This window comes from Myotis daubentonii, chromosome 3 (genome assembly GCF_963259705.1).
Source record: "Myotis daubentonii chromosome 3, mMyoDau2.1, whole genome shotgun sequence".
Classification (NCBI taxonomy): Eukaryota; Metazoa; Chordata; class Mammalia; order Chiroptera; family Vespertilionidae; genus Myotis; species Myotis daubentonii.
Window position 1 is genome coordinate 58,750,097 of NC_081842.1, and position 13,341 is coordinate 58,763,437.

The following is a 13,341-nucleotide window of genomic DNA, read 5'->3' on the forward strand; positions in this document are numbered from 1 at the left end:
CATACTGTCTTCCATAGTGGCTGCACCAGTCTGCATTCCCACCAGCAGTGCACAAGTGTTCCTTTTTCTCCACATCCTCTCCAGCACTTGTCGTTTGTTGATTTGTTGATGATAGCCAGTCTGACAGGTGTGAGGTGGTACCTCATTGCTGTTTTGATTTGCATCTCTCGGATGATTAGTGACTTTGAGCATGTTTTCATATGTCTCTTGGCTTTCTGAATGTCCTCTTTTGAAAGGTGTCTATTTAGGTCCTTTGCCCATTTTTTGATTGGATTGTTTATCTTCTTTTGTTAAGTTGTATGAGTTCCCTATAAATTTTGGAGATTAGGCCCTTATCAGATATGTCATTGGCAAATATGTTTTCCCACACAGTGGGTTTTCTCGTTGTTTTGTTGATGGTTTCTTTTGCTGTGCAGAAGCTTTTTATTTTGATGTAGTCCCATTTGTTCATTTTTTCTTTAGTTTCAAGTGCCCTAGGAGCTGTATCAGTGAAGAAATTGCTTCGGCATATGTCTGAGATTTTGTTGCCTTTGGATTCTTCTAGAATTTTTATGGTTTCCTGTCATGCATTTAAGTCCTTTATCCATTTTGAGTTTATTTTTGTGTATGGTGTAAGTTGGTGGTCTAGTTTCATTTTCTTGCATATATCTGTCCAATTTTCCCAACACCATTTATTGAAGAGACTATCTTGGCTCCATTGTATGTTCTTGCCTCCTTTGTCAAATATTAATTGAGCATATTGGTTCGGGCCGATTTCTGGGCTCTCTATTCTATTCCATTGATCTATATGCCTATTCTTGTGCCAGTACCAGGCAGTTTTGAGAACAGTGGCTTTGTAATACAACTTGATATCTGGTATTGAGATCCCACCTACTTTGTTCTTTTTCAGGATTGCTGCAGCTATTCGGGGTCTTTTTTTTATTCCAGATGAATTTTTGGAAAGTTCGCTCTAGATCTCTGAAGTATGCCGTTGGTATTTTAATGGGAAGTGCGTTGAATTTATAGATTGCTTTGGGTAGTATGGACATTTTAATGATGTTGATTCTACCAATCCATGAACACGGTATGTTCTTCCATCTGTTTATGTCTTCCTCTATATCTTTTTTCAACGTCCTGTAGTTTTCTGAGTAGAGGTCTTTTACCTCTTTAGTTAAGTTTATTCCTAGGTAGCTTAATTTTTTTGGTGCAATGGTAAACGGGATTGTTTTTATAATCTCTCTTTCTGAAAGTTCACTATTGGTGTATAGAAATGCCTCAGATTTCTTGGGGTTAATTTTGTATCCTGCTACATTGCCAAATTCATGTATTAAGTCTAGTAGTTTTTTGATGGAGTCTCTAGGGTTTTGTATGTATAATATCATGTCATCTGCAAATAAGGACAGTTTTACTTCCTCTTTTCCAATTTGGATGCCTTTTATTTCTTCTTCTTGCCGAATTGCAATGGCTAACACTTCCAATACTATGTTGAACAGGAGTGGTGAGAGGGGGCATCCCTGTCTTGTTCCTGTTCTTAGGGGAAGTGGTGTTAGTTTTTGTCCATTGAGTATGATGTTGGCTGTGGGCCTGTCATATATGGCTTTTATTATGTTGAGGTATGATCCTTCTACTCCCACCTTGCTGAGAGTTTTTATCAAAAATGGGTGTTGAATTTTGCCAAATGCTTTTCCTGCATCAATTGATATGACCACGTGGTTTTTTCCTTTCAATTTGTTTATGTGATGTATCACGTTTATTGATTTGCGGATATTGTACCATCCTTGCATCCCTGGGATAAATCCTACTTGGTCATGGTGTATGATCTTTCTGATGTACTGCTGGATCCGATTTGCTAAGATTTTGTTGAGGATTTTGGCATCTATGTTCATGAGGGATATTGGCCTGTAATTCTCTTTCATTGTGTTGTCTTTACCTGGTTTTGGTATTAGGGTGATGCTGGCTTCATAGAATGAGCTTGGAAGTGTTCCTTCCTCTTGAATTTTTTGTAGTAGTCTGAGGAGGATAGGTTTTAGTTCTTCCTTGAATGTTTGGTAAAACTCCCCTGTGAAGCCATCTGGTCCTGGGCTTTTGTTTGATGGAAGCTTTTTGATGACTGCTTCAATTTCTTCCATAGTTATTGGCCTGTTGAGATTTTTAGATTCTTCCTGATGGAGTTTTGGAATGTTGTATTTTTCTAGGAATTTGTCCATTTCCTCCAGGTTGTCTAGTTTGTTGGAGTAGAGCTGTCCATAGTATTTTTTAAAAATCATTTGTATTTCTGTGGGGTCTGTTGTTATTTCGCCTCTATTGTTTCTGATTTTATTTATTTGGGTCCTCTCTCTCTCTGCTTCTTGGTGAGTCTGGCTAGAGGTTTGTCAATCTTGTTTATCCTTTCAAAGAACCAGCTCTTGGTTTCATTGATTTTCTGTATTGTTTTTTTGGTCTCTATGTCATTTATTTCTGCTCTAATCTTTATTATCTCCTTCCTTCTGCTCACTCTGGGGTTTTCTTGTTGCTCTCTTTCTAATTCTTTGAGTTGTAGAGTTAGATGATTTACTACCATTTTTTCTTGTTTTTTGAGATAGGCCTGTAGGGCTATAAATTTCCCTCTCAGGACTGCTTTCATTGTATCCCATAGGTTTTGGATTGTTGTGTTTTCATTGTCATTAGTTTCCAGGATGTTTTTAATTTCTTCTTTGATCTCATTGGTAACCCAATCAATATTTAATAGCATGCTATTCAGCTTCCAGGTGTTTGAGTATTTTGGGTTGTTTTTATTGTAGTTTATTTCTAATATTATGCCATCGTGGTCTGCGAAGATGCTTTTTATGATTTCAATCTTCTTGAATTTGGGGATACTTTGCTTGTGACCCAATATATGGTCTATTTTTGAATATGTCTTATGAGCATTTGAGTAGAATGTATATTCCCTGGCTTTGGGGTGAAGTGTTCTGAAGATGTCTATTAAGTCCATCTGATCTAGTGAGTCATTTAGGATTGCTGTATCTTTGCTGATTGTTTGTTTAGAGGACTTATCCAGTGCTGTCAGTGGTGTATTAAAGTCTCCTACTGTGATTGTATTGTTGTTGATGTCTCCTTTGATATCTTCCAGGAGGTTTTTTTATGAATTTGGGTGCTCCTACATTGGGTGCATATATGTTTACCAGGGTTATATCTTCTTGTTGTATTGATCCCTTTAGTATTATGAAGTGGCCTTCCTTATCTCTTGTTATGGCCTTCACTTTGAGGTCTATTTTGTCCGATATAAGTATTGCTACCCCAGCTTTCTTTTCCGTTCCATTTGCCTGAAAGATATTTTTCCATCCTTTCACTTTCAGTCTGTGTGAGTCCCTTCTAATGAGGTGGGTTTCTTGTAGACAGCAGATGTATGGGTCATGTTTTTTTATCCATTCAGCCACTCGATGTCTTTTGTTCGGAGCATTTAGTCCATTTACGTTTAAAGTTATTATTGAAAGGTACTTGTTTGTAGCCATTTCTTTTTTTGTGTGGCTGTTTTCTTTCTGAGCTTTTTATTTCTTATTTTTATACCAGTCCCTTTAGCATTCCTTGCATTGCTGGCTTGGTGGTGACAAACTCCCTTAGCCTTTTTTTGTCTGTGAAGCTTCTTATTTCCCCTTCAAGTTTGAATGATAGTCTTGCTGGATAGAGTATTCTTGGATTCAGTCCTTTGCTTTGCATCACTTTGTAAATTTCAGTCCATTCTTTTCTGGCCTGATGTGTATCTGTTGAGAAATCATTTGACAATCTAATGGGAGATCCCTTGTATGTAACTTTCCGTCTCTCTCTTGCAGCCTGTAAGATTCTCTCTTTGTCCTGAACATTTTCCATGGTGATTATGATGTGTCTTGGTGTGGGTCTTTTCGGGTTCACCTTGTTTGGGACTCTCTGGGCTTGTGTGACTTTTTTCTTCCCCACCTCAGGAAAGTTTTCTGATATTATTTCTTCGAATAGGTTTTCTAATCCTTGTTCATCCTTCTGTTGTTCTGGAACTCCTATTATTCGTATGTTGTTTCGTTTCATGTTGTCCCAAAGCTCCCTTAGGCTCTCCTCCTGTCCTTTAATTTTTTTCTCCACTTGCAGTACATTTTGGGTGTGTTTTGCTTCCTTGTCTTCTAATTCACTAATTCGTTCCTCCACTTCTCCTAGTCTACTGTTGATACTTTCAATGGAGTTTTTCATTGCAGCTATATCACTCTTCATTTCTTCTTGGGTCTTACTTAAGTTGTTGATTTTTTCATCTGTTTCTTCTAGCTTCTTCCATATGTTATCGATTTTTTCATCTGTTTCTTCTAGCTTCTTCCATATGTTATCGATTTTTTCATCTGTTTCTTCTTGCTTCTTGCAGAGGTTGTCGATTTTTTCCTCCATCCGGTTTATGCACTCTAGGACCCTTATTCTGAATTCTTTATCTGTCATGTTGCATGCCTCTGTATTACTTAGCTGCTTTTCTGGAGAGTCCTCCTTCTCTTTCCTTTGGGGGTTTCTTTGTCTACCCATGTTTGATCTCACTGACATATCTAGACGTTGAGTCGTTCAGTGGTTGCTCCCTTGGTGGCAGTGACTCCTTGGTCTGTGGTTGCTCTTCGGGCGGTTGCAGTAGCAGCTGCTCCTCAGTTGGCAGCAGCTCCTCTGGTGGGTGCTGTTCACAGCTGTGGTGGCTCTTCTGGCTGGTGGGGCGAGGTTTCATGTACAGCTGCTGTTCCTCAGCAGAGGATGTGGTTCTCAGGAGGTTGCTATTGCTTGGATCTGCTGCATTGATTTAAAGGCACAAAATACAACACAACTAGGCACCACGTACCAGGCACTATACACAAATATATTCACGATATTAATAACCCCAAATAAAGGTGACCACCTAAATTAAGAGAATTAGGGGATAAGGAAGAAGGGAGAGAAAAAGATAAAAGAGAAAAAAGAAAAGAAAAGTAGGGACCTAAAAAAAGGAGTGCAAAAATGAAATTGGGAAAAAGGAGGGGGGAAAATAAAAGCGAGAAAAGAAATGGAAAAAAAAAAGAGCGAAAAGAGAGAATGAAGTGGAAGAGGGGAAGAGACTTTATATATGAGGAGAATACTCCTATAGAACAGCCATTAATCCCAACAAATTCCAGCAACAGCTCCCTGGATATGAATGCAAACTAGAAACAACCAATAATATAACGATAAAAATAGAATGGAGAACACTAATCCCAAAATAAAATAAAGAGAAAATAAAATGGCACTTTAAAAAAATGGTAAAATGGTAGCAGTAATAATACTGGTTAAAAATAAGAAGGTAGTAATTAAAAGGGTAAAATCAGGTGATGGAAAAAGAAGAAGAAAAAAAAAGAACAGAAAAAAGAAAAAGAAAAAAAAATTGGTTTCTTAGTTAAAAAGTGAAAAAAGAAAAAAAAATTGCAGTAGTGAAGGTCCTTCGGTTCTTCTATTCTTCAGTGTGGCTCGCCTTAGACCTTCCAGGTATTCAGGAGAGTGTTGAGTTTCCCTGCGATATACTGTTCCTCTGTGTTGTAAACCACAGTCCTTATTTTAAAGCAGGCCGCATTTATTTCCCAGACTGCCTTATTTTGTGTTTAGCAAAGAGTCAGTTTGTGGGTCAGCCTCTGGGTGGCAGTGTTCTGGGGTTGGCCTCTGAGGCTATAGGGCCTCTCTGTCCAGTGGAAGTTCACTGCCCAGAGCTGACTGTGTAATAGTTAGTTACCGGCGCTATGTTGTTGCTGGGATTGAAAATCCCTCTATAGGCCAGACCCTGTTAACTCCCAGGGACTGATCAGGTTATTTTAATCCTTGATCTCGTACAGGGTGGAATCTGGGTGTGGCTGTGCTCCTTGCCTGGGGGCTGGGGGGAGGAGTCTCACTCTCCGGAGAGGATGGCTGCCCCAGTCCTGGGCTCAGGAGTGTCTCAGCACTCAATTCACTGCCACCTCTCCCAGCTCCCCCTCTCTCCCCAGTCTCTCCCCAGATTCCACTCCTCTGCACACTCTCCCTCTCTTCAGCACAGGTGAGTGTCTGTATCCGAAATGTCCCATGAACAGGATTCAGTGAAAACAAACAAACAAACGCCGGCCGCGGGAGACGGGGAAGGCTTGGTTTCTGTAAGCTTCTTCTCTTACCGGGACTGCATGGTCAGGTCAGCTCTTCAGGCTGCCCCCTTTAGGCTCAGTCCTCCGTGATCACAGAACCCAGCTCTCAATTTCCCTGGCGGCGCCAGGAATCCCGTGGTTCTCCTTTCCCCCGTCAGGGGCTGTGCCTGTCCCAGGGGACGCGGCTGTCTGCCACGCGGTCTCCCTCGGACTCTCTGGGCTCAGAGGTCTGGCAAACTTTCCTGCCCAAATCCCTGGTTTTTTTTTTACCTTTCCAGGGGAGTTCTGCTCTTCCCGGCCGCAAACCCTCTCACCAGCTGAGCAATTTCGCCAATTCAGTGTGGGTGATACTAGTTTCAGCTGCTCATTCCATTTGCTCTGGGACACGACCTGAGACGCGTCTGCCTATATCGCTGCCATCTTCCGTCTCCCTGATTTGATTGTTGTTTATCTTCCCCAACCAGAATCTCACAGCATGAGGGTTTGGACTTTGATTATTGCTGTATTCACAGAGCCAGATCAGTGACCAGAATATGGCAGCTGTTCATTAAATATCTGAGCGGGTTATTGTTAAAAGGATGCCTTGTTGGCAATAGTCCATCAAATACATTGGGGCAGAGGTTGTTGTAGCCAAGGGTATGATGTCCATTCACCTTAATAGGTATATCCCTATTGCAGATATACACCTATCTTTGTCTTCAAATATTTTATTTTTTATGTTTGTTACTCCTTTGACCATTGTTTTTCAAGTTGCAGGCTATGACCCATTAGTGCAGTGGTTCTCAACCTTGGCTGTACATCAGAATCACCTGGGAATCTTTTTAAAATCCTGATTTCTGGGCCTCGTCCTCCAGAAATTCTGTTTCTTTGTTATGGGGTGGGGCCACAACATTAGTAGCAAAGAAACAGAATTTCTGGAATATGAGGCCCAGAAATCAGGATTTTAAAAATATTCCCAGGTGATTCTAATGTGCAGCCAAGGTTGAGAACCACTGCATTAGTGAGTTATAAAATCAACCTAGTGACTGAGACCAACATTTTTTTTAATTGGACATAATAGGTAATTTCAATGAATTCAATAGTAAATGTAAGTATTTTGTTAAACTTTGCAGGAAAAGTATTTTTTTTCAAAGTAAATATATTTCATAAAACTTTTCAAGTATATCTGTGTGTGTACTGAGCCTAATATAAAATGTATTTCTTAGTTTAGGTCAGAAACATTTGAAAGTTGTTCTGGGACAAAGCATTTGACTCAGAGGTAATAGTCTTTGACATGCAGAGCTGGAAACAGTTAAGACATTGGGTCCAACTGTTGTAGCTTAGTGGCTGAGCCTTGACATATGAACCAGGAGGTCACGATTTGATTCCCGGCCCGAGTTGCAGGCTCGATCCCCAGTGTGGGGCATGCAGGAGGCAGCCGATCAATTGATGTTTCTGTCTCTCTCTCCCTCTCCCTTCCTCTCTGAAGTCAATAAAAAATACAGTTTTAAAAAATACATCGGTATGAATGGACTCAAAATGTAAATAGGTAATGGGAGATAATTTCCTGACTTCAAATAAAGAGATTATGATGCAGTAAGACATCCTGGCTCTTTGGGAAAGGGGAGCCTGAGAGAGAAGAGAGTGAAAGGGCAGGCTGGCTAGGGGACTGTCAAGGGCGGGGGGAAAAAGGGACACATATGTAATACCCTTTGTAATACTTTAAGCAATAAAAAAAAAGGGAAAAAAAGAAATAAAGTACAGAGCACACACAAAAAAGAAAGAAAGAAAGAAAGAAAGAAAGGGCAGGCTGTCACACACCTGGATACCTCGGTCCTATTCCATCCCCTGTTTCTCAGATAAGCTGCCTGAGTGAGTGAGATCAATTATTTTTTAAAATATATTTTTATTGATTTCAGAGAGGAAGGGAGAGGGAGAGAGAGATAGAAACATCAATGATGAGAAAGAATCATTGATTGGCTGCCTTCTGCACGCCCTCTTCTGGGTATCAAGCCTGCAAGCCAGGCATGTGCCCTTGACCAGAATCAAACCTGGGACCCTTCAGTCTGCAGGCCGACGCTCTATCCACTGAGCCAAACCAGCTAGGGCAGATCAATTATTAAAGCACTGACCCTAGAACAGTGGTTCCTGGGTACCTCGGTCCCGTTTCATCCTCTGTTTCTCAGATGAGCTGCCTGAGTGAGTGGAAGTCAATTATTAAAATACTTACTCTAGAGCAGTGGTTCCCAACCTTTTTTTGGCCATGCCCCACCTCAGTATCTCTAAAACCTGATGTCCCCCCACTCCCTGTGACATATAATTCTTATTATTCATAAAGTGAACTCACATTCACGTGGAGGAAGCCTAAAAGGCCATTAACTTGGTCTAAACAAGCTTCCAAAGAACATGACATCCATGAAAGAGAAAAACAAAAGAATGAAAGGACAATTGAAGTACTGAGGAAGAAATCACTAAGAAATTGTTAAAAAATAATAATAATATGAAGTGATATGAAAAAAATAGCAAATAAAGTTTTAAAACAAAGAGAACTGAAATGCATAAGTATGTCACAATATATATTTATATACTTTTTATGAGGCCTCTAGAACCATAAGAAAGGCAAAAAATTCACTGTTAATAACTCATTCTAGAATTACCCCCGAAAAATCAAATTGTCCCCCTGTGGGGTGTGTACCCCCATTGGGAACCACTGCCCTAGAGGCTAGAGCAGTGGTCGGCAAACTGCGGCTTGTGAGCCACATGTGGCTCTTTGGCCCCTTGAGTGTGGCTGTTCCACAAAATACCACGTGTGGGCACACACATACAGTGCCATTGAAACTTTGTGGCCCATGTGCAGAAGTCAGTATTTTGTGGAAGAGCCACACTCAAGGGGCCAAAGAGCCTCATGTGGCTCGTGAGCCACAGTTTGCCGACCACTGGGCTAGAGGGATTAAGGAATACAAGCTCAACCCTTGCTTAAAGTCACAGTAGGGCTGACCTATACAAGTAGGCACAGTGGCTAGGGCCCCTGAGCTTTCAGGGGTCCACAAAAGTGGTTTAGTTTCTTTAAAAAAAAAGTTTAATCCATCCTTGATTACATTTATGTTTATATTGATGAAGTCGCAAAGTACAAGTTTTAATACTTAATAGAGTAACAGGCCCACAAAGGCCAAAGTGCCTGGGGCCCATCAGAGCTCTAAGTGGCTGTGGGAACCAGGGGTTTCAGAAGCATTTGAGGTGCTTGCTGAAAATTCAGATTTCTGGGTACCTTCTAGAGCCACAGAATCTGACTCTCTTGAGATGGGCCAGGATTTACAGTCTCAGCAGACACCTCAGGTGATTTAAATACCAAAAACAGTTGAAGAACCTCTGCCCTGGAGTTGACCACCATCACCTATCACAGGCTCAAGGTGGGTTTCTTTCAGCAGGGGCTACTTGTTGGGGTCAGTTTGCCCTTCAGACTTACTGAACTAAACCTGTGCTGTGCCCTTCTTGTAAATTTTAGCTGATTTTTTTTTTTATTAAAAAGAGACTATTTTTGTTTTAATCCGCACCCGAAGATATGCTTTTTATTGATTTTTAAATTTTATTTATCTTAGAGAGAGAGGAGGGAAGAGAGAGAAACATCGATGTGAAAGTAAAACATCAATAGGTTGCCTCCTGTATGCACCCAGACCAGGGATCAAACCCACAATCTCAATATGTGCCCTGACTGGGAATCAAACCAGAAACATTTTTGGTACTCGGGTTGACACTCCAACCGATTGAGCCACCCCTGCCAGGGCTCAGCCAAATAGTATTGCTACTCTGAGGATCCTCTGATGCTGTCATATGTAATTGTGGTCTTTCCCAGCAGTGGCCTGTGTTCATCATCATGCTCTCCTGTATTTGCCTTGAGGATAAAAATGTTCACCACCACATGACATTTTCCAAGCCTTTTATTCAAAAAGCAGATAAAATGACATATTTCTCTTGATTGGGGATAACTTAACATTTACTGACTGGATCATTATACCTTGATTCAATGCAACCTGATATTCAGCCTTGCCCTAAGTTAACCAAACCACTGGAGGAACAGCAATAGAGAGCGGGCCTCTCCTTTTTGATTTCTTACATTCATGGTCAAGCCCTAGTTGAGATGCCAGTGCCCAATCCCCTTACAAAACAAACAACAGCAAGAGAAATGTCAAGTTGTCTATGTTAATGAGGCAGCCACTGTGGCCCTCTCAACCACCTACCTCTACTTGAAGGGCAGGTGCTGTTCCCTGAGCCAGGGAAGAGCGACCCCTGGTGTCGGAGTGCACCACCTGCACAGGCTTTGCATAAGCATCAGCTCTGACGTCAGCCTACAGAGCTTCAAATGAAAACTAGGATAGGAACCAGAGCCAGAAGGAAAAGGGGAGGAAATATAAAAGCGGTTCACAGATTAGCTGAGATGTTCCTGGATTCGTAACATTCATCTAGAAGCCATGTTCTGTCATGAGAAGAACAGAGGCTTGATGACACAGGACCTGATTCTGCTGGCTCTGAGGGCCGTTACCTAGGTGACCGACCTCAGGCAAGGAAGCTGCTTGCACTCTGAGCATCAGTTTCCTCAGCTTTAAAATGGGGATATAATTCTTACCCCACAGGATTGTTTCGGGAATACAATTAGCACTGTATATGAAAGCATCTATTATACTGTCTGGTACAAGCTAAGTGCTCAATAAGCAGTGTTTGAGCCTGAGATTTACCTAGGGAAAAGTTAAGAAAGAAACTTTCCTTTACCGTCCAACAGATACTGAGTTAGCAAATTAGCATTATATTTCATTCCTTTGCTGTGTGTATTTGATTTAAATCATCAAAAGCTAGGCTGCAAAGAAAATATGCCATTTAATCATCTTAGAGTTCATTTCATCTTAACATAACAGAGGGTTTCACACTGAAAATGTAGCAGGCATTATCCTACCATTTCCACTGGGACCAAATGTGCACCAATGAAAAGTTATAAGAAGGCAGATTCGGATTCAACATTAAAAGGACCAACTGGGGCCTGGGCTGCTGTGCTGCACAAGTCCAGGGGACACGATTCATCTACCCGACAAGGCAGACCACAGCCCTGGGCTGTGCAGAGCCCAGCTGCACTGCAGTTCCAGAGCCCCAACTGGAGTCCGTCATGGGCTGGCTCATGAAAAACGAAGTTCCCTATCACGGAATCTGTTCAATTTAAGGCAACATGACAAAAAATCAAGGATGTAGAAGAAATGGTTCCTACTTGGATAAGAGTCTGACTAGACCTTTTCAGTCTTTTTGTTTATTTGTTTGTTTTTTTGCTAATCCTCACCCAACCAGAGCCTGGGCCGAGGAGGAGCCTGCAACCAAGGTACATGCCCTGGACTTAAATCAAACCTTGACTAGAATGTGCACCTTTTTATTGGTGCACATTTTGTCCCTTTGGTCTGCAGGCTAACCCTCTATCCATTAGTCAAACCGGCTGGAGGGACCTTTTCATTCTTAATTGGTTCATGAAACATTTCTGGAAAATCCATTGGACTTCAGATGCAGGCCTCAGTCCAGGGATAAAATAAAATGAATAAGACACCATCTCTGTCCTAGGGAAGACAGCAGTCCACTCAGTATGTTGTGCTCCCCACAGTAATATGGCATCCTGACATGGTAAAAGCTGTCCCCTTAGTGGCAGCTAAAATTGCATAGCTGTGCCCTTGGCTTTTAAGATTAAGGCTTTCCTTTTTTTCCTAGAAATATAAACCTGTTCTTTTCATCTACAGATTTGATGTCCATGGTTGTGGACACACAGTTGTAACTAAATTAATCTAATTTAAATTCTCAAATTTATTGATTTCAAGAAAAGGTCGCTGCAGTTATGAAAGCGAAGCTGAAGAAAGTCTGATGTCAGTGACAAGGATCCTTTGATCTTAGAATAAGCGGTTAAGAGAAAAAAATCTAAAACTTGTTGTACATAGTATAGATTAGCAATTTTGAACTGGTGTGCCGCAAAAGTTTTTAGAACATGCAATACCTGACTAGTCAGGGACACTGATCTCGTTTCCATTAGATTGTCAAGTAAAAAAATGACAACAGTCACCCGGGCGGTGTGGCTCAATGGTTGAGCATCAACCTATGAACCAGGAGGTCACGGTTCAATTCCTGGTCAGGGCACATGCCCAGGTTGCAGGTTCAATCCCTAGTGTGTGGCGTGCAGGAGGCAGCCGATCAATGATTCTCTCTCATCATTGATGTTTCTCTCCCTCTGCCTTCCTCTCTGAAATGAATAAAAATATATATTTTTAATGACAAGAGCCAGCACAATAGCTGTGAATGAATCAAAACCATACCGTTGGTTTTTTCCTGTCAGATTGGCAAAAAATATATTTTTTGGTGTGTCACAGAATTTTAGTAATTAGTTTATGTGTGCCATGAGTTGAAAAATGTTGAAAAGTAATTAGATAAATAATGTCTTCTGTGAAGGATACCAAAATGTTATTGTTTAAAAGTAATGAGGTATTCTGGGTAAGCCTGGTAGTCATAAAATACCACAAATAAACTTGGATTGCTCACATTATCTGTGACAGTATCATACAGGTCAAGAGGATTTTGAGGATTCTTTGGAGGAGGCACAAGTAATGAATGGTTTCCACGTTCGTATAATCCAGTAAGCACACGGACATAATACATATGCTTTTTCCCATTTGCATCTGGTCTGGAGTAAGTATCATTGGCAGAATAACTGGCACTGACAGCAAAGTAGGTTCCCTTTCCGTATGCCACAGCTGTGAAAAGAAAAACCACATTTTTAAGAATTCCAATCCTATCTAAATAAAATAGAAACATGGTAATTGGCGTATGAGCACTACCCTTCCCATTGGCTAATCAGGGCGATATGCAAATTAACTGCCAGCCAAGATGGCAGCCGGCAGCCAGGCAGCTTGAAACTAACATGAGGCTTGCTTGCTTCAGTGACGGAGGACTCCAACGTTCCCCGCCTGCTGCTGCAGGCCTCTAAGCTGGCAGTTTGAAACATAGTTACAAAAATAGAAGCTAAATAAAACCCCAGAAACCAGCTTTCAGCTAGCCGGGATCTCAGACCTGGAGTTGATACAGAGTTTCGATTGCAGAACCTAAACAAACCAGATACCTGCTTTCAGGAGCGGAGGCCCAAGAGCTGGAGCCTCAGAGCTAATGCTGGCCCAGAATAAAAAAAAAAGAAAAAAAGGAGCAGTTGGGAGCTTCAGTCCCAGCCTGAAAACAGCCCTCAGCCCCTCACCCAGACTGGCCAGGCACCCCAGTG

General features: G+C 41.3%; 2 protein-coding genes across 3 annotated transcripts in view; both read right to left on the reverse strand.

The window, feature by feature from the left end:
• The window catches only part of LOC132230338 (protein mono-ADP-ribosyltransferase PARP14-like), a 249,519-nt gene that overhangs the window by 80,423 nt on the left and 155,755 nt on the right, over nt 1–13,341 (reverse strand). The gene's annotated exons all lie outside the window — the stretch shown is intronic.
• LOC132230337 (protein mono-ADP-ribosyltransferase PARP14-like) overlaps nt 1–13,341 on the reverse strand; it is a 157,323-nt gene that overhangs the window by 76,080 nt on the left and 67,902 nt on the right. Inside the window, exon 17 of one of the 2 annotated variants that reach the window (XM_059687655.1) lies at nt 9,976–12,823. The exons of the other annotated variant lie outside the window; for it this stretch is intronic. Within the exon in view, the coding sequence (XP_059543638.1) occupies nt 12,534–12,823 (290 nt within the window). The 3' untranslated portion in view covers nt 9,976–12,533. Of the gene's footprint in view, nt 1–9,975; nt 12,824–13,341 lie in introns of those variants that run through there. 2 annotated transcript variants of the gene reach the window in all.